This window comes from Pongo pygmaeus, chromosome 14 (genome assembly GCF_028885625.2).
Source record: "Pongo pygmaeus isolate AG05252 chromosome 14, NHGRI_mPonPyg2-v2.0_pri, whole genome shotgun sequence".
Lineage (NCBI taxonomy): Eukaryota > Metazoa > Chordata > Mammalia > Primates > Hominidae > Pongo > Pongo pygmaeus.
This window is the reverse complement of record NC_072387.2, coordinates 60,599,801-60,623,722: the sequence shown is the minus strand read 5'-3', so window position 1 is coordinate 60,623,722 and position 23,922 is coordinate 60,599,801. Positions and strand designations below refer to the sequence as shown.

At 39.7% G+C, this 23,922-nt stretch overlaps 3 protein-coding genes across 12 annotated transcripts in view; 1 reads left to right on the top strand and 2 right to left on the bottom strand.

Moving 5' to 3' along the window:
- The window catches only part of NEK5 (NIMA related kinase 5), a 91,512-nt gene extending 76,421 nt beyond the window's left edge, over positions 1-15,091 (top strand). For all 4 annotated transcript variants that reach the window (XM_054446323.2, XM_054446322.2, XM_054446321.2 and 1 more), the window contains one exon: positions 11,493-15,091. In XM_054446323.2, coding sequence (XP_054302298.2) covers positions 11,493-11,763 — 271 coding nt within the window. In that variant the 3' untranslated portion in view covers positions 11,764-15,091. The remainder of the gene's footprint in view (positions 1-11,492) is intronic.
- ALG11 (ALG11 alpha-1,2-mannosyltransferase) overlaps positions 1-23,922 on the bottom strand; it is a 74,202-nt gene that overhangs the window by 31,514 nt on the left and 18,766 nt on the right. For 3 of the 6 annotated variants that reach the window (XM_054446327.2, XM_054446330.2, XM_063650893.1), the window contains one exon: positions 15,101-20,383. The exons of the other annotated variants lie outside the window; for them this stretch is intronic. In XM_054446327.2, the coding sequence (XP_054302302.1) occupies positions 20,112-20,383 (272 nt within the window). In that variant the 3' untranslated portion in view covers positions 15,101-20,111. Of the gene's footprint in view, positions 1-15,100; positions 20,384-23,922 lie in introns of those variants that run through there. 6 annotated transcript variants of the gene reach the window in all.
- UTP14C (UTP14C small subunit processome component) lies at positions 15,101-19,894 on the bottom strand. Of its 2 annotated transcripts, XM_054446326.2 has the most exons (2): positions 19,725-19,800; positions 15,101-19,659 (listed from the first exon to the last, which is right to left on the bottom strand). In XM_054446326.2, exons 1-2 carry the CDS (start codon positions 19,798-19,800, stop codon positions 17,591-17,593), a joined length of 2,145 nt encoding a protein of 714 aa, XP_054302301.2. In that variant the 3' UTR covers positions 15,101-17,590. The 2 variants fall into 2 exon arrangements, with proteins under 2 accessions (XP_054302301.2, XP_054302300.2); XM_054446325.2 differs by having other exon boundaries at positions 15,101-19,894.

Here is a 23,922-nt window from a genome sequence, read left to right as displayed (position 1 = left end):
TGTTAGTGAGCTCATACAGCATTTGTCTTTCTGTGTCTGGCTTATTTCACTTGGCAGAATGCCCTCCAGGTTCATTCATGTTGTCACAAATGCCAGAATTTCCTTCTTTTTAAAGGTTGAATAGTATTCCATCCTGTATATATACCACATTTTCTTTATCCATTCATGCATTGATGATTATGAATCTTAACATCCATAAATATAGTACAGCTCTCTGTGTCTCTCTTTTCTTTGTATTTTTAAGTATTTTTATAATTTTGTTTATGGCATAGGTACCACTTAATTTTGTTGTTGTTGGTATTTTAAATGGGATTTTTTTGTATTTTAATTTTATTTTTTATAGAGATGGGGTCTCACAGTGTTGCCCAGGCTGGTCTCAAACTCCTGGGCTCAAGTGATCCTCCCATCTCAGCCTACCAGAATGCTAGGATTATAGGCGTGAGCCACTGTGCCTGCCTAATTTTATTTTTTAATTCAAAAATTTTGATTTTACATATTCATAGGGTACACAGTGATGTTTCAATACATATGAAGTATAGCAGTCAGTTCAGGGTAATTAGCATATCCATCATCTCAAACATTTATTGTTTCTGTGTGTTGGGAGCATTTAATATCCTCCTTCTAGTGATTTAAAACTATATACCATATTACTATTAACTATAGTCATCCTACAGTGCTATAGAATACTAGAATTTATTCCTCTTATCTCACTGTAATTTTCTGTCCTTTAACAAATCTCTCCCTTTTTTCCTCTTGTTTTCAAATTCGCTACTGCTAATGTATAGAACACTACTGATGTATCCTGTAACTTTACTAAACTCTCTTATTAGTTCTAAATTTTGGAGTCCTTTGAATTTTTAAAATTTTATTATAATTTACTTAACATTTGTTTTGAGACAGGGTCTTTCTCTGTTGCCCAGGCTGGAGTGTGGCAGCATGATCATATTCACTGCAGCCTTGAACTCTTGGGCTCAAGTGATCCTGTTGCCTCAGGCTCCAGAATAGCTGGGACTACAGGTGTAGCATGCCACCATGGCCGGCTAATTTTTTTGTTTTTTGTAGAGACGGGGTCTTACTATGTTGCCCAGGCTCATCTTGAACTCCTGGCCTCAAGTGATTCTCCCACCTGGGCCTCCCATAAAGTAAACTGTGAGCCAAATGCTGGGATTACAGCATGAGCCACTACACTTCGCCCATAATTTACTTTTAAAATACATCCCAAATTTTTTAAGTAGACCCTTTTCAGTCTTCCTACTACCTACCTGTTTACATCAGCCACACAGTCCTCCTCCCTACAGTCAACCAAACTAATCTGCTTCTTGTGTATACTTCTCCAGAGGAATTCCATACAAATATAAGCAAAAATATATTTCTTGTATAAATGTGTGTTTTTATATAAATGGTTCCATAGTGCACTGTCCTGTAATTTGCTTTTTTTTTCATTTAACAGTATTATGTTGAATACATATTATTGTTTCAAAAACTAGTATATGTATAGTTTAAGTTTCCAGAACAAAAAGTATTGGGTCAAAGAGCATGTACACTTGTAAACTGGATATCATAAAATTGTCCTTCACAGAGGTTACACCTATTAACATCAGTGTCTAGAAATGCCTATTTCCCCATTCTCTTGCTCAGTGTGTTGTCAGATTTTTTGGATTATTGCATAATCGATAGGTTAAAAAAAAGTCAGTTCATGATAGTTTTAATTAGCGTTTCTTTTATGAGTGAGGTTATCTTTTCATATGCTAAAGAGCCATCTTTATTTCCTCTTTCAGGAAAATTTGTTCATGGGCCATTTTTAAAATTTAGGTATTAACATTGTATTGATTTGGGAACTTTCTGCACTTCAGGGAAATTAGTCTTTTATCTGTAACATGATTCAAAAATATTTTCCTTGGTTTTTGCCTTTTATTTTGTTTATGGTGACTTGTGCCATGTTATTTTTGTTTAGTTAGATTAGTTAGATTTATCAATTATTTTATAAAACAAAGATTCTAGGATTTTTTTTTTTTTTTTTTTGAGACAGGGTGTCCGTCTATCACCCAGGTTGGAGTGCAGTGGCGTGATCGCACCTCACTGCAGCCTCGACCTCCTGGGCTCAATCTAACTTCCCACTTCAGCCTGCTGAGTAGCTGGGACTACAGGCATGTGCCACTATGCCTGACTAATTATTTTATTTTTTGTAGAGATGAGGTTTCACCATATTGCCCAGACTGGTCTTAAACTCTTTCTTCCTCTTCTTTTTTTTTTTTTAAAACATACAGGATCTTACTTTGTTCCCCAGGCTGGAATGCAGTGCCCCCTTCATGGTTCACTGTAACCTTGAATTCCTGGGCTCAAGTGATCCTCCTGCCTCTCAGCCTCGTGGGTGGCTGGGAGTATAGGCATGCACCACCATGCCCAGCTAATTTTTTTGTTTTTTTTGTAGAGACAGGGTCTTGCTGTGTTGCCCAGGCTGGTCTTGAACTCCTAGACTCAAGTGATTTTCATGCCTTGGCCCCCCAAGGGGTTAGGATTACAGGCATGAGCCACTGTGCCTTGTCAATCCCAGGATTTAAACAATATATTTATTATTTAATTTTCTCTATAGTAAAATATTTTATTCATCTTTAACTTTATTCATATTACACTACAAAGTGTGGATCCAACTTTTTTTTTTTTTTTTGAGATGGAGTCTTGCTCTTTCACCCAGACTGGAGTGTAGTGGCACGATCTCCGCTCACTGCAACCTCCACCTCCTGGGTTCAAGCGATTCTCCTGTCTCAGCCTCCTGAGTAGCTGGGATTACAGGCCCACGCCACCATGGCTGGCTAATTTTTGTATTTTTAGTAGAGATGGGGTTTCACCATGTTGTTCAGGCTGGTCTCAAACCCCTGACCTCGTGATCCACCCGCCTCAGCCTCCCAAAGTGCTGGGATTACAGGCATGAGCCACCGTGCAGGTCCCAACTTTTTTTTTTTTTTTTTTTTTGAGACAGAGTCTTGCTGTGTCGCCCAGGCTGGAGTGCAGTGGTGTAATCTCGGCTCACTGCAAGCTCCACCTCACAGGTTCACGCCATTCTCCTGCCTCAGCCTCCCAAGTAGCTGGGACTACAGGCACCTGCCACCACGCCCGGCTAATTTTTTGTATTTTTAGTATAGAGACGGGGTTTCACCGTATTAGCCAGGATGGTCTCGATCTCCTGACCTCGTGATCCGCTCGCCTCGGCCTCCCAAAGTGCTGAGATTACAGGCGTGAGCCACCGTGCCCGGCCCCCAACTTTTTTTTTCCCCCAAATAACTCCTCACTTATTCCAGCACCATTTACTTAAAAAGGTTTTTGATTCTGGCCGGGCGCGGTGGCTCACGTCTGTAATCCCAGCACTTTAGGAGGCCGAGGAGGGCGGATCACAAGGTCAGGAGATCGAGACCATCCTAGCTAACACGGTGAAACCCCATCTCTACTGAAAATACAAAAAAATTAGCCGTGCATGGTGGCGGGTGCCTGTCGTTCCAGCTACTCGGCAGGCTGAGGCAGGAGAATGGCGTGAACCGGGGAAGCAGAGCTTGCAGTGAGCCGAGATCACACCACTGCACTCCAGCCTGGGCGACAGAGAGACTCCATCTCAAAAAAAAAAAAAAAAGATGTTTTATTCTAATTTGAAATGCTACTGTTATGGTATGTTTTTATACGTATTTGCATTCAATTCCTATTCATTCTAGTCTAATTATTGATTTATAAATATATTGTTTATAACATAGTTTATTATTTTGGGGGCTAGGTCCCCTAAATAGTCTTCTTCAGAATTTTCAGGCTTGTTTTGCTTATTTTTCCATATGGACATTAGAATCACCTTGTCTAGCAAAGGAAGGAGGAAAAGAAGGAGTTTTCTTAGCCTCCTTGCCAGCAGAATTTTGGAATCCAAAGGCCTGTTTTCGTTTCATACTGTCTGTGTCCCTTTCAGTCCAGCCTGGTTATGCTTCTGTATATATATTTCTTTCAAAAATCTTAGAGGTCTCTGCAACTCTTATTGGGAGTCACTTCGTTAGATAACAGCCAGACCCACAAATCTTTTTGATATAGGCCCTTCTCTATCTTGGGCTTTGGCTTAGATTACAGAGAAACAACACCCTTAAATTGCCTAGAAACCCTACTGTTTGAGAATAATTTTGAGACTTATTCATGTTGTTGTATATATTGATAGTTCATTTCCTTTTTATTGCTAAGTAGTATCCCATTGTGTAGATATACCACAATTTGTTTGTAGATTCACCTGTTGGTGGACATTTATCTTGTTTCCAGATTTTGGCTATGAATATTTGTGTATATTCTGTATGTGAACCCAAGTTTTCATTTCTTGTGGGCAAATACCTAGGAGTGGAATGGCGGAGTTGTATGGTTGGTGTATTAGGGTTCTCTAGAGGGACAGAAGTAATGGAATATAAAGGGGAGTTTATTAAGTATAACTCACAATCACAGGGTCCCACAATAGGCCATCTGCAGGCTGAGGAAAGGAGAGCCAGTCCAAGTTCAAAACCGAAAAACTTGGAGTCCGATGTTCGAGGGCAGGAAGCATCCAGCATAGGAGAAAGCTGTAGGCTGGGAAGCTAGGCCAGTCTCTCTTTTCACATTTTTCTGCCTGCTTATATTCTAGCCATGCTGGCAGCTGAATAGATTGTGCCCACTCAGATTAAGGGTGAGTCTGCCTTTCCCAGCCCACTGACTCAAATGTTAATCTCCTTTGGCAACACCCTCACAGACACACCCAGGATCAATACTTTGAATCCTTCAATCCAATCAAGTTGACACTCTGTATAAACCATCACAGTTGTTAAATGTTTAACTTACCGTTTTCCAAAGTGGTTGTTCTATTTCACATTCCCGTGAACAATGTGTAACAGTTCCAGTTGTTCAGCATCCTTACCAACACTTGGTATGGTCAGTTTTAACACTTTTAACCCATCTACTAGGTGTGAAGTGGTGTCTTTATAATTTTAAAATTATTTATATATCTTTGCTACTAGTTCTTTGTCAGATATCTGCTTTGCTAACATTTTCTCACCATCTGGGTATTTGTGTTCATTTTCTTAATGGTATGATTCAAGTTGGAAATTTCTGACTAATGTATTCTTTTAATCACTTTTTTTTCTTTTTTTTTTTTTGAGACGGAGTCGTGCTCTGTCACCCAGGCTGGAGTGCAGTGGTGCGATCTCGGCTCACTGCAACCTCTGCCTCCGGGGTTCAAGCCAATTCTCTGCGTCAGCCTCCCGAGTAGCTGGGATTACAGGCACCTGCCACCATGCCTGGCTGATTTTTGTATTTTTAGTAGAGACAGGGTTTCACCATCTTGGCCAGGCTGGTCTTGAACTCCTGACCTTGTGATTGACCCACCTCAGCCTCCCAAAGTGCTGGGATTACAGGCATGATCCACTGTACCCGGCCTTAATCACTTAAAAAAAAAAATCTGGATTTCTAATTTATTTGCACTTTGGACAGGGACTATCATCTGAATTTTAGTGATTTTAAAGGTTTATTGGACTTCTTTTACTATTGAGCACAGGGTCAATTTTATGCCTGTTACAAATGCATATTCTTACTATTTGGGGAGTACATATGTTCTATGTAATTATCATATCAAGCTTAAACATTTTTTGTTAACATGTTCTGTAGCCTTTTTAAAACAAAAAATCACCTCCTAATAGAGATACACTGAAATCTTCAACTGTGTGATTTTGATGATTTCTCATCATTTGCTCTCCTTTTCAATATACTTTAAATATGTAGAAGCTGTGTTCTAATTTATGATTGTTATATCAATTTGGTAAAGTGTCCCTTTTTTAGATTGTCACTTTTTTTTCCTATTAATGCTGTTTGCATTAAGTTCTATTTGGTCTGATACAGATATTACTATTCCAACTTCTTTTTTTTTTAAAGTACTTTTATAATACGTATTTTTCTATTCTTTTATTTTCATCATTTCTTTGTGATTTTGTTATGCTGTATTTCTTATAAAGTGCATGTAGTCGGTTTATGTGCTCCTTGTCATGTGAAAATGTCTTTTAATGTTAATTTAGTAAAATTTATTATAATTGTTGACAAATTTGGATTTCACTCTACCATACCATTTTGGTTTTCTATTTATTATCTTTTCTTATTTCTTTTTTACCCTTCTTTCCTAACCTTTTGTTGGTTGACAAACTTTTCTATATTACTTTTTCCCCCCATAATAATTTTGAAGATACAGATTATATTTCTAATCTTTTAATGGTTAGTTTTTATACACTACCTACAAATTGATCTAACAAATTCAAAAGTTGCTCAGTATTCCTTCCTTCCTCCCAAATATGAAAAACACAATTTAAATCACTACAAAACCCTTTTATTCTGATATTCTTATATGGAAGTATAATTTTACTTAAAAAGCTTTTTTTATTATTAAAAATTTCAAACATTTATAGTGCAAGTAGAGAACAGCATAATGAACCCTCATGTATCCATCATCTAGCTTCAACAATTATCAACATTGTTTCTTTTCTGTCTTCATGTCCCCCACACTTTATTTTTTGTAAGTGTGGAATTCTTTAAGTCTCAGACATCAAATCATTTCATCCAATTTTACCTTTTTTCAAACAAAAATATTATGTATATTATTGTATGTATTAATATATACATATTCTCAAATGTAACTCACTCTGCCAATTTAGTTTATCATTTTTCTGAACTTGCCATTTTTTTTCCTATCCCATGCTTTCTCTCTGATTTCAGTTTTTTCTTGTTGATGTATATTCTTTAGTAATTATTTATATGTCAGTGAGTAGTAAACTTTCTTATTCTTTTCATATCAAAGATTGTTTTTGTTTTGACTTGAGTCTTTAGCAGTAATTTTTCTGGGCATATAATTTTAGGTTGACAAGTATTTTTTCTCCTGGCTTCTCTTATTGTTGATGACAAATCAACTATCATCTCATTGTTTTTCCTTTATAGGGATGCTAACTTTCTCCCTGATACTTTTATAATTTTTTAAATTCCTTACATTCTTATGTTTCACTATGGTATGTCTAGGTCTAAAAATGTCTTTTATACTGCTTGCTTCACTTTCTTTTGAGAACACATGACTTCCTTTAGTTCTGGACAATTTTAATATTTGCTTTTCTTATTGCCTCCATTTTGATTCTCCAATTAGATATTAGATATATTTTTTATCTTCTCAATTATCTCCGGTAGTACCTAATTGTACTTTCATATTTTTTGTTCTCTTCTTTGTTCCTTTCCAGGTGAATTTTTTTTTTTTTTTTTTTTTGAGACAGAGTTTTGCTCTTTTCGCCCAGGCTGGAGGGCAGTGGTGTGATCTCGGCTCATTGCAACCTCCGCCTCCCGGCTTCAAGCAATTCTACTGCCTCAGCCTCCCAAGTAGCTGGGATTACAGGCTTGTGCCACCATGCCCAGCTAATTTTTGTATTTTTAGCAGTGACAGGGTTTCACCATGTTGGCCAGGCTGGTCTCAAACTCCTGACCTCAGGCAATTCACCTGCCTCAGCCTCCCAAAGTGCTGGGATTACAGGCATGGATGAATCCTTGAATACAGTTTTCTAAGCCTATCTGGGTACCATCTATTGAGTTTTTAATTTAAATGATTATATATTTCATGCCCAAGATAATTATTTTTTCTTATATTTATGTGGTCTTGTTTCATTAATGCATAATGATTTCTCATAATTAAAAAATTTAAACGCTTTGCTTTAGTTTATCTTTTTGGGCATACTTACTTTAGGAGACTTATCAAAATCCTCCATAAAAAATAATTTCATCTGGAGTTAGTTCATGGTCCAATTTTTTCTTTTATTAATTTTATGCCATCTGTCTTACCATTAGATTTATTCAGGTGTTAGAATTTTAGTTTGTGGGCTCATTTTGTTTTGGAGGGTTTAAAATTGCTTTTTCTTCCTTTCCTTCCTCTTCCTGTGTACCTCCTAAATATCTAATAGGGTCTTCTTCCTTAGGTCCCCCTCCATTCTTGCTAGCTGGGACCCTTGAAGAGCAAATGGGGTCTAGAAAAAAAATACGAGTAATGTGGCTTGTCTGTTTTAGCCCAATCTCTGGAAGAAAAATTCTCCCTAAGACATTTATAACCATAGATTTGACTTCACTTGTGTTTGGAGCTTGAATTACAATACTTGTATGGGCTGGAAACATCTATGTTGAGAAATTAACAATAAAATTAACATTAAGGGGTGGTAATACTCCTGAGATTTTTAGAAGTAAATATAAGACACTCTGGAGGGATAAATGTTGGATTTTTTCACTAAAGCGCTGGTGAAGATGAACTTACAATTGAACATTTAAAAACAGAATCTACTATGAGAGATTGCAAATAGAACAAATGCTGATTAGATCATAAAGAATTTCAGATAATATAATTATCTTAGGAAGACTATAATACCGTATATTTAAAATTATTTAATTTAATTAAATTCAGGAATCCAAACATAAGAAAAATATAGTCCCTCAGTAAAGAGCAGGAAGATTCTCTTAGCCTGTTTGGGCTACTCTAACACAATATCTTAGACGAGTTAACAAAAATATCAGAAATATACTTCTTCTAGTTCTAGAGGCTAGGAAATCCAAGATCAAGGTGCCAGTAGAGGCTGGGTGCAGTGGCTCACGCCTGTAATCCCAGCACTTTGGGAGGCCGAGGTGGGCAGATCATCTGAGGTCAGGAGTTCGAAACCAGCCTGGCCAACATGGTGAAACCCCATCTTTACTAAAAAATACAAAAATTAGCTGGGCATGGTGGCAGGTGCCTTAATCCCAGCTACTTGGGAGGCAGAGGCGGGAGAATCGTTTGAACCTGGGAGGCGGGGGTTGCAGTGAGCCGAGGTTGGGCCATTGCACTCAAGCCTGGGGGACAAAAGTGAGACTTCTCTCAAAAAAACAAACAAAAAAAAAGTGCCAGTAGATTTGGTGTCTGGTAAGGGCTAGCTTTTGGCTCCATACACAGCACCTGCTAGCTGTGTCCTCACTTGGTGGAAGGAGCAAAGAAGCTTCCTTGGGCCACTTTTATAGGGGCGCTGATCCCACTCATGAGGGCTGTGCTCTCATGACCTAATCACCTCCTAAAGGCTCCACCCCTTAATACTATCACATTGAGGATTAGGTTTCAACACATGAATTGGGAACAGGGGCACAAACATTCAGACCATAGCAAAAATTTTTATAATTCACTAGAACTTCTGGAAGTTGAAAAAAATCTATGAATGGAAATTAAAATTCAACTGATGGTTTACAGGTAATAAAGAATAGGTACAGGTAATAAAGGAGTTAGTAACTGGAAGATAGGTCTAAGTAAAAACATGATGGAAAATGTGACAGAGAAGTTAAGAGGCATGAAGTCAAATGTATATGAAAAGGAGTTCCAGAAGAAAAGAATATGAGAAAACAATATGCAAATCAATTCCAGCTGTGAACTTTCTATAATTATTCAAAGCCAGGAATCATCATATCTGGGAAATAAAACAATTATCAAGCAGCAACAATGAAAATAAATTTATACCTAGACACAGCTTAGTTTAGTAGGGGAACAAAGACAAAGGAAAGATCTGTGTAAAGCACATATCTCAGGAATGGTAACAGTAAGTGGGAGTTGCACTTACTGGTCCACCCAAATTTATGGTCTCCAGTTTTAGTGGGGTCCTCCATGATGACTGGCAATCCTAAGCCTGGTCAGCTTCCTTCCCAGTGTATCAGTGATTCCAAACCCTCATCCCTCAGCTCACTCCCATCCACCATGCGCTCATCGTGTGACTGTGCCTCCTCCTTCACAGAGATAGTACGCGTTCTGCAGAATCAGTTTTCTAGCTCCATAACTTCTCTATATCCATGAGTCCTTCTCTCCTTTTCTCTCCCTATCTTCTTTTTCTTAGGAAAAACTGTCCCTCTTCCTGCTGAAAGCCCATGCTCTGCAGTTGCTCTAAAATCCAGCCTCTTTTCAGTGACCTGGCTCCTATTGGTTATTCCACCTGTCTCCTGTTTTGAATATCTACTACCTCCTTTCCCTCAGCATATAAACATGCCCAACTCTCTCCCATTAAAAACAACAATAACCAAAAACCATTGCCCCCATGTTCTCTAAATAACACCATTCCTTTCAGAGCTAGGCTTGCTGAAAGAGGAGTTTAAATTCATTGTCACCACCCTTTTTTTTTTTTTCCAGATGAGTGTCTTGCTCTGATGCCTAGGCTGGAGTGCAGTGGCATGATCATAGCTCATTACAACTGTAAACCCCTGGGCTCAAGCAATCCTTCTGCATCAGCCTCCTGAGTAGCTCTCCCAGCACTTTGGGAGGCTGAGGTGAGAGGATTGTTTGAACATAGTAGTTTATGACCAGCCTGGGTAACACAGTGAGACCTCCTATCTGCTAAAAATAAAAAACCTGGGCATAGTGGTGCTCGCCTGTAGTCCCCACCTGTCACTTTGTTAATAATCTCCATTGCTTTCTGGACCCACTGTACATTGGCTCCTGCTGCACGGCACTCATCTGAAATATTCTTTCAATAGTCATCTATTACCTTGAAATTGGCAAGTCAGGTAATCATTTCTCAGTCCTCATTCTATTTGGCTACTCCTTTGGCTTCCACAATACACATCTTCTTGGCTCTTACCAGCTCTTTCTCAATCTCCTCCACTTGCCACTTTTTTTGTTCTGTTTTGTTTTGAGATGGAGTCTCGCTCTGTCTCCCAGGCTGGAGTGCAGTGGTGCGATCTCGGCTCACGGCAACCTCTGCCTCCTGCATTCAAGTGATTCTCCTGCCTCAGCCTCCTGAGTAGCTGGAACTACAAGTGTGTGCCACCATGCCTAATTTTTTGTATTTTTAGTAGAGAAGGGGTTTTGCCATGTTGGCCAGGCTGGTCTCAAACTCCTGACCTCACACTTGCTACTTAAATATTAGGTTGGTGCAGTTACTTTTAGGTTTAATTTAGGTTGGTGCGGATTGTCTTATTGATCTATTCCCTTTCCTTTCTAAAAATACCAATGTTGCAGTCTTAGACACAATTTTAATTCCTGGTTCTATGAATTAGTAGCCGTTAGACCTTCAACACATTTAACCTCTCTGAGCCTTAGCTCCTTTATTTATAATTTGATGATAATGTCTACCTCAAAATGTTGTTAGTATTAAGTGAAATATGGTATAAGTACCCTAGGATATTGATGGGCATATAGTAAGGGCTCGATGTACAGCAGTTGTTTCTTTTTTTTTATTCTCTCTTCCTCTCCTCTTAAACATTAGATGATGGACATTAATAAATATAATAAAGGGTGTTTAACACAATGTACAACTCAACAGAAGACTGATTCTCCCAACATTAGCTGTTTATCATGCTTAGAAAAACCTGAGTGAAAATGCAACTTTTATATTGCTCAACTGGGGATGGAGAAAAGGGAAACGAGTTTTTACATGTATTCTTCAGTACTTTCATATCATAATGCTGATTTTTACTGCTTATTATTTCAGAAATTTTGAAGAATCTGAAGATGAGTTGAGAGATGAAGTAGTAGAATCCTTAGAAAAACTCGCTACTTTCAAAGGGGAAGAAAAAACAGAAGAGGCCTCCAGTGCCTCTAAGGACTCTAGAAAGTCAAGAGAAAGAGAAGGGATAAGTATGCAGAAATCTGAAGAATTAAGTGAAGGCTTGGAGAATATTTCTACTACATCTAATGACCACATTTGTATTACTGATGAAGACCAAGGAACATCAACAACCAGTCAAAATATACAAGTGTGATTATTGTACTTTCTCTTAAGTAATAAGTTAGTGTCTATTACCTATAGTATTTATTTGGGTACAAGTCATAAATGCTCATTTACTGTAAGGGTTTTCTAGTAATCTCAAGGATTTATTAATTTTTCTTTCAATTTAGGAAGTAGAACTTTTGAATATAGACATTAATATTTTTACTTTAAAGTTTCTATTAAGAAATCTTAGGCCGCGCAGTCTCATCACTTTGGGAGGCCAAGGCAGGCAGATCATGAGGTCAGGAGTTTGAGACCAGCCCAACCAACATGGTGAAACCCCATCTCTACTAAAAATACAAAATTAGCTGGGCATGGTGGTGCATGCCTGTAATCCCAGTTACTTGGGAGGCTGAGGCAGGAGAATCACCTGAACCTAGGAGATGGAAGTTGCAAGTGAGCCGAGATTGTGCCATTGCACTCCAGCCTGGGCAACAAGAGTGAAACTCTGTCTCAAAAAAAGAAAAAAAAAAAAACAACTTTCAGCTAATATATGTGGTAGGCAGAGTAATGTGGCTCAACGCCCCCTCCAAAACATGTCCCATCCTAATCCCCACAGTTTGTGAATATGGCAAAGGAGAATTAAGGTTGCAGGTGAAATTGTTTGCTCATCAGCTGACCTTAAAATAGGGAGGTTATCTTGGTTTATCCACGTGGGTGCAGTGTAATCACAAGGGTCCTTACAAGTGGAAGAGGAAGACAAAAGAGAAAACCAGAGCGATCGCAGCATGAAAAAGACTCAGCCTGATGTTGCTGGCTTTGAAGATGTTGGACAAGGCCACAAACTAAGAATTCAGACAGCCTCTGGAATCTGGAAAAGGCAAAGAAATGGATTCTTCCCTAGAGCCTCCAGAAGGAACACAGCCCTGCCAACAACTTAATTTTAGCCTAGTGAGTTCAATTTCATACTTCTGACCTGCAGAACTGTTAAGATAATAAATTGTGTTAACTAAGTTTGTGATAATTTGTTAGGACAGCAATAGAAAACAAATACAACATACAGGTTCACTCATTTAACATAATCTGCCATTTTACAAAACTGTGATTTTGAAGTTTCTTGTTGTATTGAATACACTTTTTTGAAGCTGATGTTGACACAGGAATAAGGCAATTGAGCAAGAACAAGGCATGGTGTGTTAATTATGCACTAAATGACCATGGCCATTTTGTCTAATAGTTTCAATAGTTTCTAATGGTTTCAAGTGTATAGGTTGAGGGCAGGGACTATATCTGGTCTTTATATCTTACAATGATTTTCTTATATACAGTTATTAGCACAGTGCCAGAAATGTTACCTGAATTAATAAATGCTAAAACATTTCCTCATTAAGACTGTAAACTGTTTGGTGTAGGAAAACTAACTTTTTTTAATTGATCATAACAATTCCAACATTGAACATGGCCTGGAGCTTAACAGATGTTTATTTAAATACTAAGGAGTATGTCTGGGCTTAGGAAGGAGAGGGTGGTTACATTTCAGGGTGGTAGAATTCTGCCTGAAATATCTGCTCTATAATAAAAGTAAAATGTCTCACCGATATACTGTTAAACTGAGAAAACAAAGATGAGGTAAGGTGGGTCAGATTATTTCTAAGGTCTGTTTATGTTTACTATTTACATTTCATATAATTTTCATTAAATGTGGAGAATGCAAGTCTTAGGAGTCACCTGAGGTACGTCCAGTTTTTTGTGACTATTTCCTGATGTTTGACAGACTGTTCTTTCAACTTGGTGTAGAGTTACAGTCTACTCTTTTAGGGAGAATGCTGTTTGTTCACATCATGAGGCTGTAAATATTTAAAATGTTCTCACCATTGTGTTAGTTTCCAACTGACACATGGCCTGAGAGATTGGAGTATCATTAATTCTGCAACTATTTTAGTGCTCAGGATGTGCATATGTTTATTTACTTTCAGGACTAGTTCAGACATAGTAAAACTGCTAGTGACTTCATGTAATCCTTATTCTGAACTGTATTTGAAAGCAAGGGAAATGAAACATGACCCCTAATAACCTCAAACATCCAAAGATCAAGTCAATTAAGGGCAAAAAAAAAAAAAAAAAAAAGACAAAAAAGAATGTTTAAGGATGGTAAATGAACATGCCAGGTGTGGTGGCTCATGCCTGTAATCCCAACACTTTGAGAGGCTGAGGCAGGAGGATAGCTTGAGCCCAGGAGTTTGAGACCAGCCTGGGCAACATAGGGAAACACCCATCTCTACCCACCCCTCAGAAAAAAAAAAAAAAGAATTAGCTGGTGTGTTGGTGTGCACCTCTGGTCCCAGCTATTCAGGAGGCTGAGGTGGGAGAATCACTTTAGTTTCAGCCTGGGAGGTTGAGGCTACAGTGAGCCATAATCTGTGATCACATCACTGCACTCCACCTTGAGTGACAGAGTAAGACCCTGTCTCAAAAAAAAAAAAAAAAAAAAGCATGTCAGGTTATCGGGTTTGTTCCCATGACAAGATGCTTGGCTAAAGTCTAGTCTATTTTAGGTAATAGTCACCAAGCTTTACTCAACAATTTTGAATTCTTTGCTGTAAATTGGAAGTATTCACTGTGATAAGTATACATATCTGCAACATTTTCAGCTGGTTTTAGTCCCTAATTCTAGACCTTACCCATTTTACACACACTATTAGCTAAATCGTGTTCCTGAGGCATGGCTCTGATTGCTTTACTCTGGCTTTAGCCTTGGCCTCATCTGTTAAATTGAAACTGTTCATCAGACCTGTATGCATTAAAAAAAATTTTTTATTAGAAAAATCAGCCTCTTGCTAGCCATGTATGATAGCTATCAAATTGATCATTCTGTAAATGGTAGCAATAAATCAACACTTTGACCTCCTCTGTGTCTAAGTAACATTTGCATATAGTACAAGTGAGCACATAGCACCAGAATATTGGAACAGATGCTTCTCCAAAGCCAAGGGTTGCCTTACATTTAGAGTGGGAAAAGAGGAAAATGAGTTAGCAGAGGAGCAGCGGGGAGGGGGCGGTAAATTACAGGACATAATTTGCTTCTAAAAATTTGTGTTACGTGTTGTAGTTATATAATTAACTTTCCTATTGTACTGATTGACAGATTTGGCACAGATATCCTCTCATTGTGAATATATATGAATATATCAGAGTTCTGGACTCTGGGGTATACTTACATAAACACAAATATTCTGAAAGCATTGATAATCACACTGGTCTCTCATAATTTTGTCTATAAGATGACCTTATAAAATCCCTCAAGAATTATTTAAATCAAGTGTACGAAGCTCTGCAGTTTTGTTATGTCCGAAATATTAATTAAAAAGTTTATTAAACCTGACAGACTCTTCTTAATGTTTCACAAGCAAGACAAACTTTTATTTTTCTTTCTTCTTTAATTGGCATATGGAGCTTGGGAATATTAGTAGGAGAACAAGGAGACTGAGGCATATAAAAGGCACCACACTGGAAAGAATCCAAGAGAATGAAAAATCACTTTTTTAAATAATATTTAGACACAGACTTTGTATCTATTAGATATAAATCATGTCTAAATACAAACCTAAATAATATTTACAAATAATTATTACACAAAACCTATGTAACACACACTTTATAGTACACAACTGTAAATAAGAATACAACTCTCCACTGCTGTGGGTTCAAAACAGCAGGCTTGGACCACTCAAAAATGACATCTGAGAGGAATTAATAGTCATCCTGAAAGTTCTGCAGACAGATGCTAGCAGACAAACCACTTTGACACTTTCCATGCTATCATTCAGAAAAAATAGAATACATGTAATACCACATTAGGAACACTGATAATGAACATATATGCAAATTATATCTTCCAATGATATATCTGTGATATATGAAAATAATTTTGAAGAATTAAGCTTAAAATATAGTTTACGGAATTCCAGAAAACTTTTTCTTCCTTCACTACATCCTCAGGAATAAGGCAATTGAGTGGATAACAGTTTGAATCTTACTTCAAAGTGTAGCTACAAAGTAAGAAAAAGCACTGGGCCAGGAGTCAGAATATCCAGGTTATAATCTTGATTCTTTCATGAAACAGCTTTGTGACACTGAAGGAGTCTACTAAATTCTTTAGATTTAAATTGTTCTTGTCTGTAAAGCTGAAAATAAACAGAGAACTGGGCTAATCTGTAGGGTTCCTTTCACTCCAATTTCTACCAGTCTTTTTCTAAATGGGATCATCTCTAACAAAAAGTTACAATGGTGTGTCAGAACATCCTGTGACTGACCCCGTTTGCTGCTTTTTGATCTGATGACAGATGGCTTGGAGATGTATCAACAACATAATTGGGAGTAGATAAGCTGGCCACATTGACGAATGACTGAGAGGAGACTGCAAAGGAATAATATACCCTTTCATTTGCCCCATAACACAAAGATGAATCAGGCTGTGGATGGGGTCAATTCACTGAACTAGAAAGGATTGATTATATATGCATAAAGTGCAAAAACTATAGGTCTTTATAGCCATATCTGCTCACACATATATTCACTTTTCCATGCTAGTTATTCAGGATAGAAGGTGCATTAAATTTATACCAATTCCTAGCTACTGGCCTAGTAACTAACAATCTACAGAGTTGTAAAGCATTAATAAAGATAGATAGGATTATAGATGACATTTAGTATGTAATGTTACCTTTAAGTAACTCTCATAATTTTTTCTTTTTTTTTTGAGATGGCGTTTTGCTTATTGCCCAGGCTATAGTGCAGTGGCACAATCTTGGCTCACTGCAACCTCCGCCTTCCAGTTTCAAGCAATTCTCCTGCCTCAGTCTCCCAAGTAGCTGGGATTATAGGTGCCTGCCACCAGGCCCAGCTAATTTTTTTTGTATTTTTAGTACAGACAGGGTTTCACCATGTTGTTCAGGCTGGTCTCAACTGCTGACCTCATGATCCACCCACCTCGGCCTCCCAAAGTGCTGGGATTACAGGCGTGAGCCACCGCGCCCAGCCCTTAACTGTCGTAATTTTCAAAGTAGTTTCATCTACTTTCCATCTCATTCCAACTTTAAAAGGTAGTAAGGACTGGAATTAACAACTCCAGATTACAGATGAAGAATCTGAGACTCAGAAAGATAAAGGAGCAGCTTTAGTGTCAAAAGGTCAGAAGTTTGTAAATGATGAAGCTGAAGGTAGGCCCAGATATGCTAACTGCTTGCCTAGCACTCTTTTCAAAATGCCACCTTGCCATCTTACAATGCATTATGCTGGTAATAAGATACCCTGTGGATGTATCTGTGTATCATATCATCACTGTCAGAAAAACAACCTGAGGTTCTCTTGAATGACTTAAAGCTGACTTCCAGGCTGAGATGCGGCACTGTTAAGGGATAATGAGAGACCCACACAAATGTGCTGACAGCATAAACAAAAACAATTTTCACCAGTACCTAGTATGGAAAGGACTGCTGGCAGCACCTTGGCCTCTACCACCCTACACACACCTATAAAGCATCAGTCAGTCCCACCTCTTGACTGTATGCTTTGAGAACACGATTAAGCAAGTCTGTTTAAAATTTCTTTTCTTTTTTAAGGAAATTAGGTATATTCAAAAGGGTCATCCACTGTATTGTTTAGAATTTAAATGTACCAGAATTTTTCTGTGTTCTAATGTCTGATCAATTCTAAAATGCTAGTCAATTAATGGTCATCCATTTTCTTTTTTTAAAAAATGTGGATCAACTACATGCAATGTGCTGAGCCAGTTTTGGAATCCGCCCTGTAGCAGAGTAAAACTAGACCAAAGGAAGTGGAATCAGGGCTCCTGGCTGTCACTTCTCCAGCTACTCAATTTACAGTTTTTCTTTTTTATTGTGACGTGTGGTGATTCGTTTTGGATTCCTCTGTATGACAGGCAGGTCTGACCTTGAGGAAGACTGGTAGCCCACATCCTCTGCTTTTATGGGCTTAATGATATGGCCTGGCTTGGTGACGACCTTGGGAGTAGTCAGCTTTTGGAAAGCCCTCTGGGTGTTCCATGTGGATCCTATAGGGGTCTGGATGGTCCTTTCAAATTGCCGATGGTGGGTAAATGGATATGGAAGCACTTGTACCTGATGAGCTGCTGCGTGGATGTTGCGCTTCTCACTGATAATCACATTTGGCAAATTCTTATCTTTTCTTGGAGGACCCTCAGGGGCTTTAATGAGAAACTGGCGTCTTTTCTTGGCACTGGGCTTTAGGCCCACACCACCCCACTCACCCCAGCCAGGTAGTGTCAGGTCCACGTCCTTTGGCTTACTCGCCTCCACAGCTTCCCTCTTCTCTTTCAAGAAATCTCTGATGACATCATCCCCAGCAAAAGCTTCCTTTTTCATCTGCCTTTGGTCTCTCTCCTCTTCATCTTCCAGCTCCTCTATTATTGTGGGAACTGCCAAAGACCTCATGGAAGGAGACTGTGTGGTTAGGAAGTTCTGTAGGTTGATCAGTTGCTCCTTCTCTTTCTTCTCCTTAGGGGCATCAGGCCGATTATTTGGGGTCCTCTCTGACTGCTGTCTTTCTAACACAGGTCTGGGAAGCTCCTTATTTTGAAAACAATCTTCTTTTCCCAGCTCTTCTAGCTCTTCCAGAGTTTGTACTCTCTCTGACCTCTGTAGCAATAGATGCTCCGCTTCTTCTGGGGCAGGTTCCTCTCTCTGGACCTGGGGAACAGTCCCCTCTGAACTTGCTTTTTGGTTCCTGGACTGATGTTTTCCCTTCAATTTCTGAGATAGTGCCCTCAATTCAGACAGCACCTCCTGGCTGCTAGAATCTTTTGTTTCTTGACTGCCTGCTGCCTCACCATCCTGGTTGAGCTCAGATCTTTTTCTAAGGGATTGCCTCTCCTCAAATTCTCTCAACAAAATCTCTTCCTCTGCCACTGGTCTTTCCTCTGCCTCACTTTCAGAAACCTCATGAGCCGCAAGCTCTGGCAGTTGCTCAGGGTCCTCCTGTGTTGCAGCCTCTTTGGTGTCACTGGTGCAGCTCCTGAACATCCAGGGATTCGGTCCGTCCACATTCATCTGCACTTCATTCACTACATGAGGGACAAGGAGTTCTTCCACTTCTTCTGTGCCTCCCTCCTCTTCCTCACTCTCAGAGGCTATCTGGAGTTTCTGTGTCAGTTCTTTGTTCTTGGCCAACTGTTCCTGCATAGCTTGGCGAGCCTCCAGGTCATATTTGGCCATAATTGCCTTTGACTTGGCCCATTTCCCACTGTTTTGGTGCTTAAGGCTCATTCTTTCCATCATTCTGGCATTTCCAATTTTTTCCATTTCTTCCAATGCCACAGTTGGATTAACTTTCTGCAGCTGCTCAAACTCTTTTAAGGCTTTCTTGGCCTTTCCTTTCTTCACGACTTTGTGATACTTTTTACTTTTGATTTTCTTCTCTCTTCGAGCCTTGGCCTCATAGTAGGACTGCAGAGCCCGAGCCCTCTGAAGCTCTGCTCGGTGCATCCTTGCCTCTTCCAGGCTCATGGCTTGGAGAGAGGCCTTTTCCATGGGAGTCAGTAAAGGATCTGTCAATGGCTGCTTGTTCTTATGGAGGAGGTTAAAAATTTCCTGCTCCAGGGGAGTTCTTGCCTTCCAGCCACTGAGCGCATGTTCAATGGGAGCAATGGCTGGCTGCTCCTTCCCCAGGGGAAAAACCAGCTGCTCTGCCTGCTGGTTCTTCAGGACGATAGGGTCCCATTTGGAGAGGACCTGTGAGGTTTTACCAAACGCTACTTCTCTGTGGATCTGTTCAATCTTTTCTTTGTTAAGAGGTAACTCCACCACCTTCTTTGATTTGACTCTATTCAGTTGCTTTTTTACAGTGGCCAAAGAAGATGAAGTTTTAACGGGCTCAAGCAGATCTGCAAGGACCAGCTTTTCTCCTGATCCTTCAGAACTGACACTGAACTCTGACACTTTCAGACTAGCCTCAGACCTCTCAGCCAATTTCCACCTATTCTTTCCATCAAGGGAAGTGATTGCTTCCAGAAGCTTTTGATGCTGTCTGTCTCCATCACTGTCCCCCTCATCTTCATTCTCACTCAAGGGGTAGTTTTTTGGCAAATCCACTAGTTCTTCCTGTTGGCTCAAAGCCAGATTCTCTGCAACCTGGTTCACATTCATCTCATCAGCTAGCTTCTCTCACATATACCAAGAATGGAAGCCGAAGGCTAGTCATCCATTTTCTTTTCAACACTTCCTTTTATTCTAAAAGGAAATTTTCTTGTCTGTTTTCTAAAGTAAAATGATTTGACAAATGAGATTGAATTTAGAAAAATATTTACATATGAAGGTGTTTAACCAGTTTATATAAAATATCTTTAATTTTACAGATACGGCATTACTTAAATAACTTTTCCACAGATGATAGGAATGTCACTTCAAATTCCTGATCAGAGAATCTGCTTACAGATGCACGAGCACTTTTTCTGATTTGGAGTCTCTTTTCTGCAGACATGGAAAGAATGTGAGCGATAGTTTCAGCATAGTCTTCTTCACTCTCAGCCAGAAAGCCAGTTATATCTCCTTCGTGAGGAACCACAATGTCAAGCTTTGGGCCCCCCGAATTGTGTGCAAGGATAATTGTGCCAGCTGCCATACACTCCACAACTCCTGAGAAAAAAACAAAAATCATGTAATCTTTTAAGTTTTTGAGTGTGTTCGTAAGAATGAGGATGAATAGAAATCTTCAAAAAACTTAAGGGACTTATGAGAAAATTAATTAAATGTATGTCTAGAACATTTGCTTATTCAACTTCTACAGTACAAAATAAAATAATTTGAAGTTTTTTAGTTTTCAAAGCTTCATAATAATACTGCTTCACCTTTTTTTTTTTTTTTTTAAAAGAGATAGGGTCTCACTATGTTGCCCAGGCTGGCCTCTAACTCCTAGCCTCAAGTGGTCCTCCCATCTTCGCCTCCCGAAGTGCTGGGATTTACCAGCGTGAGCTACCACACCCAGCCTGCTGCTTTATTCTTAGTTAAAATAGACAAGTAAATGGAAGACTAGCCTATTAAAAAAGATATATCGCAGATAATTAAAAAAGAAGACTAGAGAATGTTAGCAAGATGGTAGAATATTAACAGGTATTAGAAAAACAAAAGGAGTAAAAAGATATTAAAAACAATTTTAATAGTTCAAATTACATTAGCAGAAAAAATTAAAAAGTGAATCACCTAAGTGAAGCATACTATGGCCGTGCTTATGTTACTGCCTGGATTTCTGGCATATTTGAGACTACTGCATGCCCAACAACAGTGCTGAACTAAATGAAAGTTGTGGTGAGTTTCTGCCAAATGATACACATGAAATATAAATTACTCTAGCCAGCCTTTCTTAGCGGTATTCCTAGGAGAATTAAGCCCTTCAGGGTCAAGTGACTGCTTTCCCAATTATCTGGATGGTACAGAGCTGATATCATCCTGGATGTACAGGAGAGAAATTAAATCATTCCAAATGTTTTTAAAACTGGTGAAATCCCTGCAGAACAGAATTCAGTAGCTCATATCATATTCTGCTTGAAGCTGGAGAGCATCCTGTACTTTCTCAGAGACCTGCATCTATTCAATTTTACCCTTTCCCTCTCTACTGGCTCCTTCCTATCAGCTAGGAAGCTAGGGTGCCACATGCCCCTCCTCAGGTCCTGCAACACCCACCCCTAGCCATTGTCTCTTCTCCCCCTCCCCGTACTTCACAAATAAACTTACTGAAAGTGTGGTTTGCACTTACCAACTCTATTTGTTCACTTCTGAGTGCTCAACTTTTGATTTTTGCTCATAGTCTGACTTTTGCTTCTACTTCTCCCTCAAGACTGCTCTTGCCCAGGTCACCAGTGACTGCCTTACCTTCCCCAGCATCTGGGCAGCATCGGAATCTGTGCCCTCTCCATTCTTCTCCAAACGCTCTCTTCCTTGGTTTCCAAGACACTGCACTTGGATGGCTTTCCCCCCTCTCCATTTCTTCTCCCCATTTCTCAGCTGTTCCTGTTCTCTGCATTTTGTACTGAGAGCCTCTTCTCACTCTGTACATACTCCCCAGGCGATCTTAACCACATCCACAGGAGCTTTGATAACTACCTGCACAAGGACAATCCTCATTTTGTATTTCCAGACCAGATTCCTCTCCTCAACTTCAGACTCCTATATACAAAACTACCTCCTGGACGCATGCCCTCACATGTCCCACAGATGAACTCAAATTCTGCAGGTTCAAAACTTGGCTCATCAATGGCATTTGCTCTTGGATTTCCCCTCTGGGAGAAAGCCAACAGCATTCTCACAGCTGCCCCGCTCCCAAAACCCTAGGTGGTCTTCTCTTCCTCCCTTATTTAACACATCCAGTTAATCACCAAGTCCTGGTCAATACTACTGCAGAATGTCTCTCAAGCATGTTCACCTACCAAGTTCAGCTCACCAGCACCTCCATCTGGGCTGCTACAGTAGGCCGGCTCATCTTACTGCCTTTCCAGTCTTGCTCTCCCTGCTCTTCACTGATCCACTCCCTATGTGGCCAGAATGGACTGGAGAAATCAGAAAGCTTTTACATGCAATACTTAAAATCTTGCTATTCTTTTCCACTGGCTTAACCTGGCCTATATCACCTCTCTGTTGTCTTCCTGCTGAATGTTCCTACTGATGCATCTGTTGTCACTCCTGTCACAGTGCTGTTCCCTCTGCTGGAGACTCTCCCCTCTCCCCTGGCTAACCTCTATTGTTCAGGTCCTGCTCAAGTGTCACATCACTTCCTTGGGCAACTGTTCCCTGCCCGCACAAGTCTGTGTTAGGTTTCTCTTTGGCGCTTTCACATCACCCTGCACTTCCTTAGCATAGCACCTGCCACACGGCACAGCACGGCACGGCACTTGCCTGCATAGCCTGTTGGTACCACCAGAGGGCGGGAAGCCTCTGACAGGCCAAGCAGCTCCTGTCTCCACCACATCCCTAGCATCCACCCAAGTGCTCAGCAGAGTGAATGCTTAGTAAGTTTCTATGGAAGGAAGCACAGGAGGTCAGATCCCATGCAACAGGTTGGGTCAACAAGTTCTTGCTTAATGTCTGGGCCTAGTACTATACTACTAACTAGGAGTAAAAAGAGTATAAGAGAAATTGTAGTCTTAGTTTAGGAAATGCCACTTTTATGTTATCCTCATTTCCCCTAACAACTAACAGTGTGAGGCACAAAGCGCTTGAGAAATACATGTGGACCCAAATTAAACACAAAGCAGTACTTGATTTTATAGCAAAATGTGTGCTTAACAGGTCAGAATAGAGACAGCAGTTTGTGCCAGAATAAACAAGAAAGGCTAAAGTGCAAGGAGATTTAAGTTGAAGACTTATGATACAATCTGGCACCAAGAGGAGGGCCATTCCAATGGTGAAGGTAGAATCAATAAAAGACTAAAAGAGTTACTGTGAGAAGCCCCTATGCAAACAGTGGTTCTCAACTTTTGATGCATAACAGAATCACTTATGCAGCATTATCAAAATACATCTACCTGGGCCTTGTCCAGAGATTCTCATTTGGCCATTCTGTAGGATTAGGGTAGGGCCCAGTAATCTGTACCAGTAAGTATGTAGTGGGGTTAGATGGAGAGAGAAAATGTTGCTGTTAAGAGCAGGGGCTATCTGGGTTAGAATCTGGGCTCTACCACTTACTTACTGTGTAACTGAACTCGAGCAATTTCTAAACCTTCCTATGCCTGAGTTTCTTTATTTATAAAATGGGAATAACAATAACACCTATCAAATAGGGGTTTAGAAGGGCTTAACTTAGATAATACATGTAAAAATCTCAACACAGTCGCCCACACACAGGAATTGGTCAATAAATACTAGCTGCTATTATTAACAACTATCTTACAAGGTCTCAAATGAGGAAAGTGTATTTGGTGGATGAGGGCAAGAGAATTAGGGCATGATGCAGACTTCCAGAGTATTATCATTTTATCAAAAGAACTTAAAATGTGTATCTCGGGGAGGAGCCAAGATGGCCGAATAGGAACAGCTCCGGTCTACAGCTCCCAGCGCGAGCGACGCAGAAGACGGGTGATTTCTGCATTTCCATCTGAGGTACCGTGTTCATCTCACTAGGGAGTGCCAGACAGTGGGCGCAGGTCAGTGGGTGAGCGCACCGTGCGCCAGCCGAAGCAGGG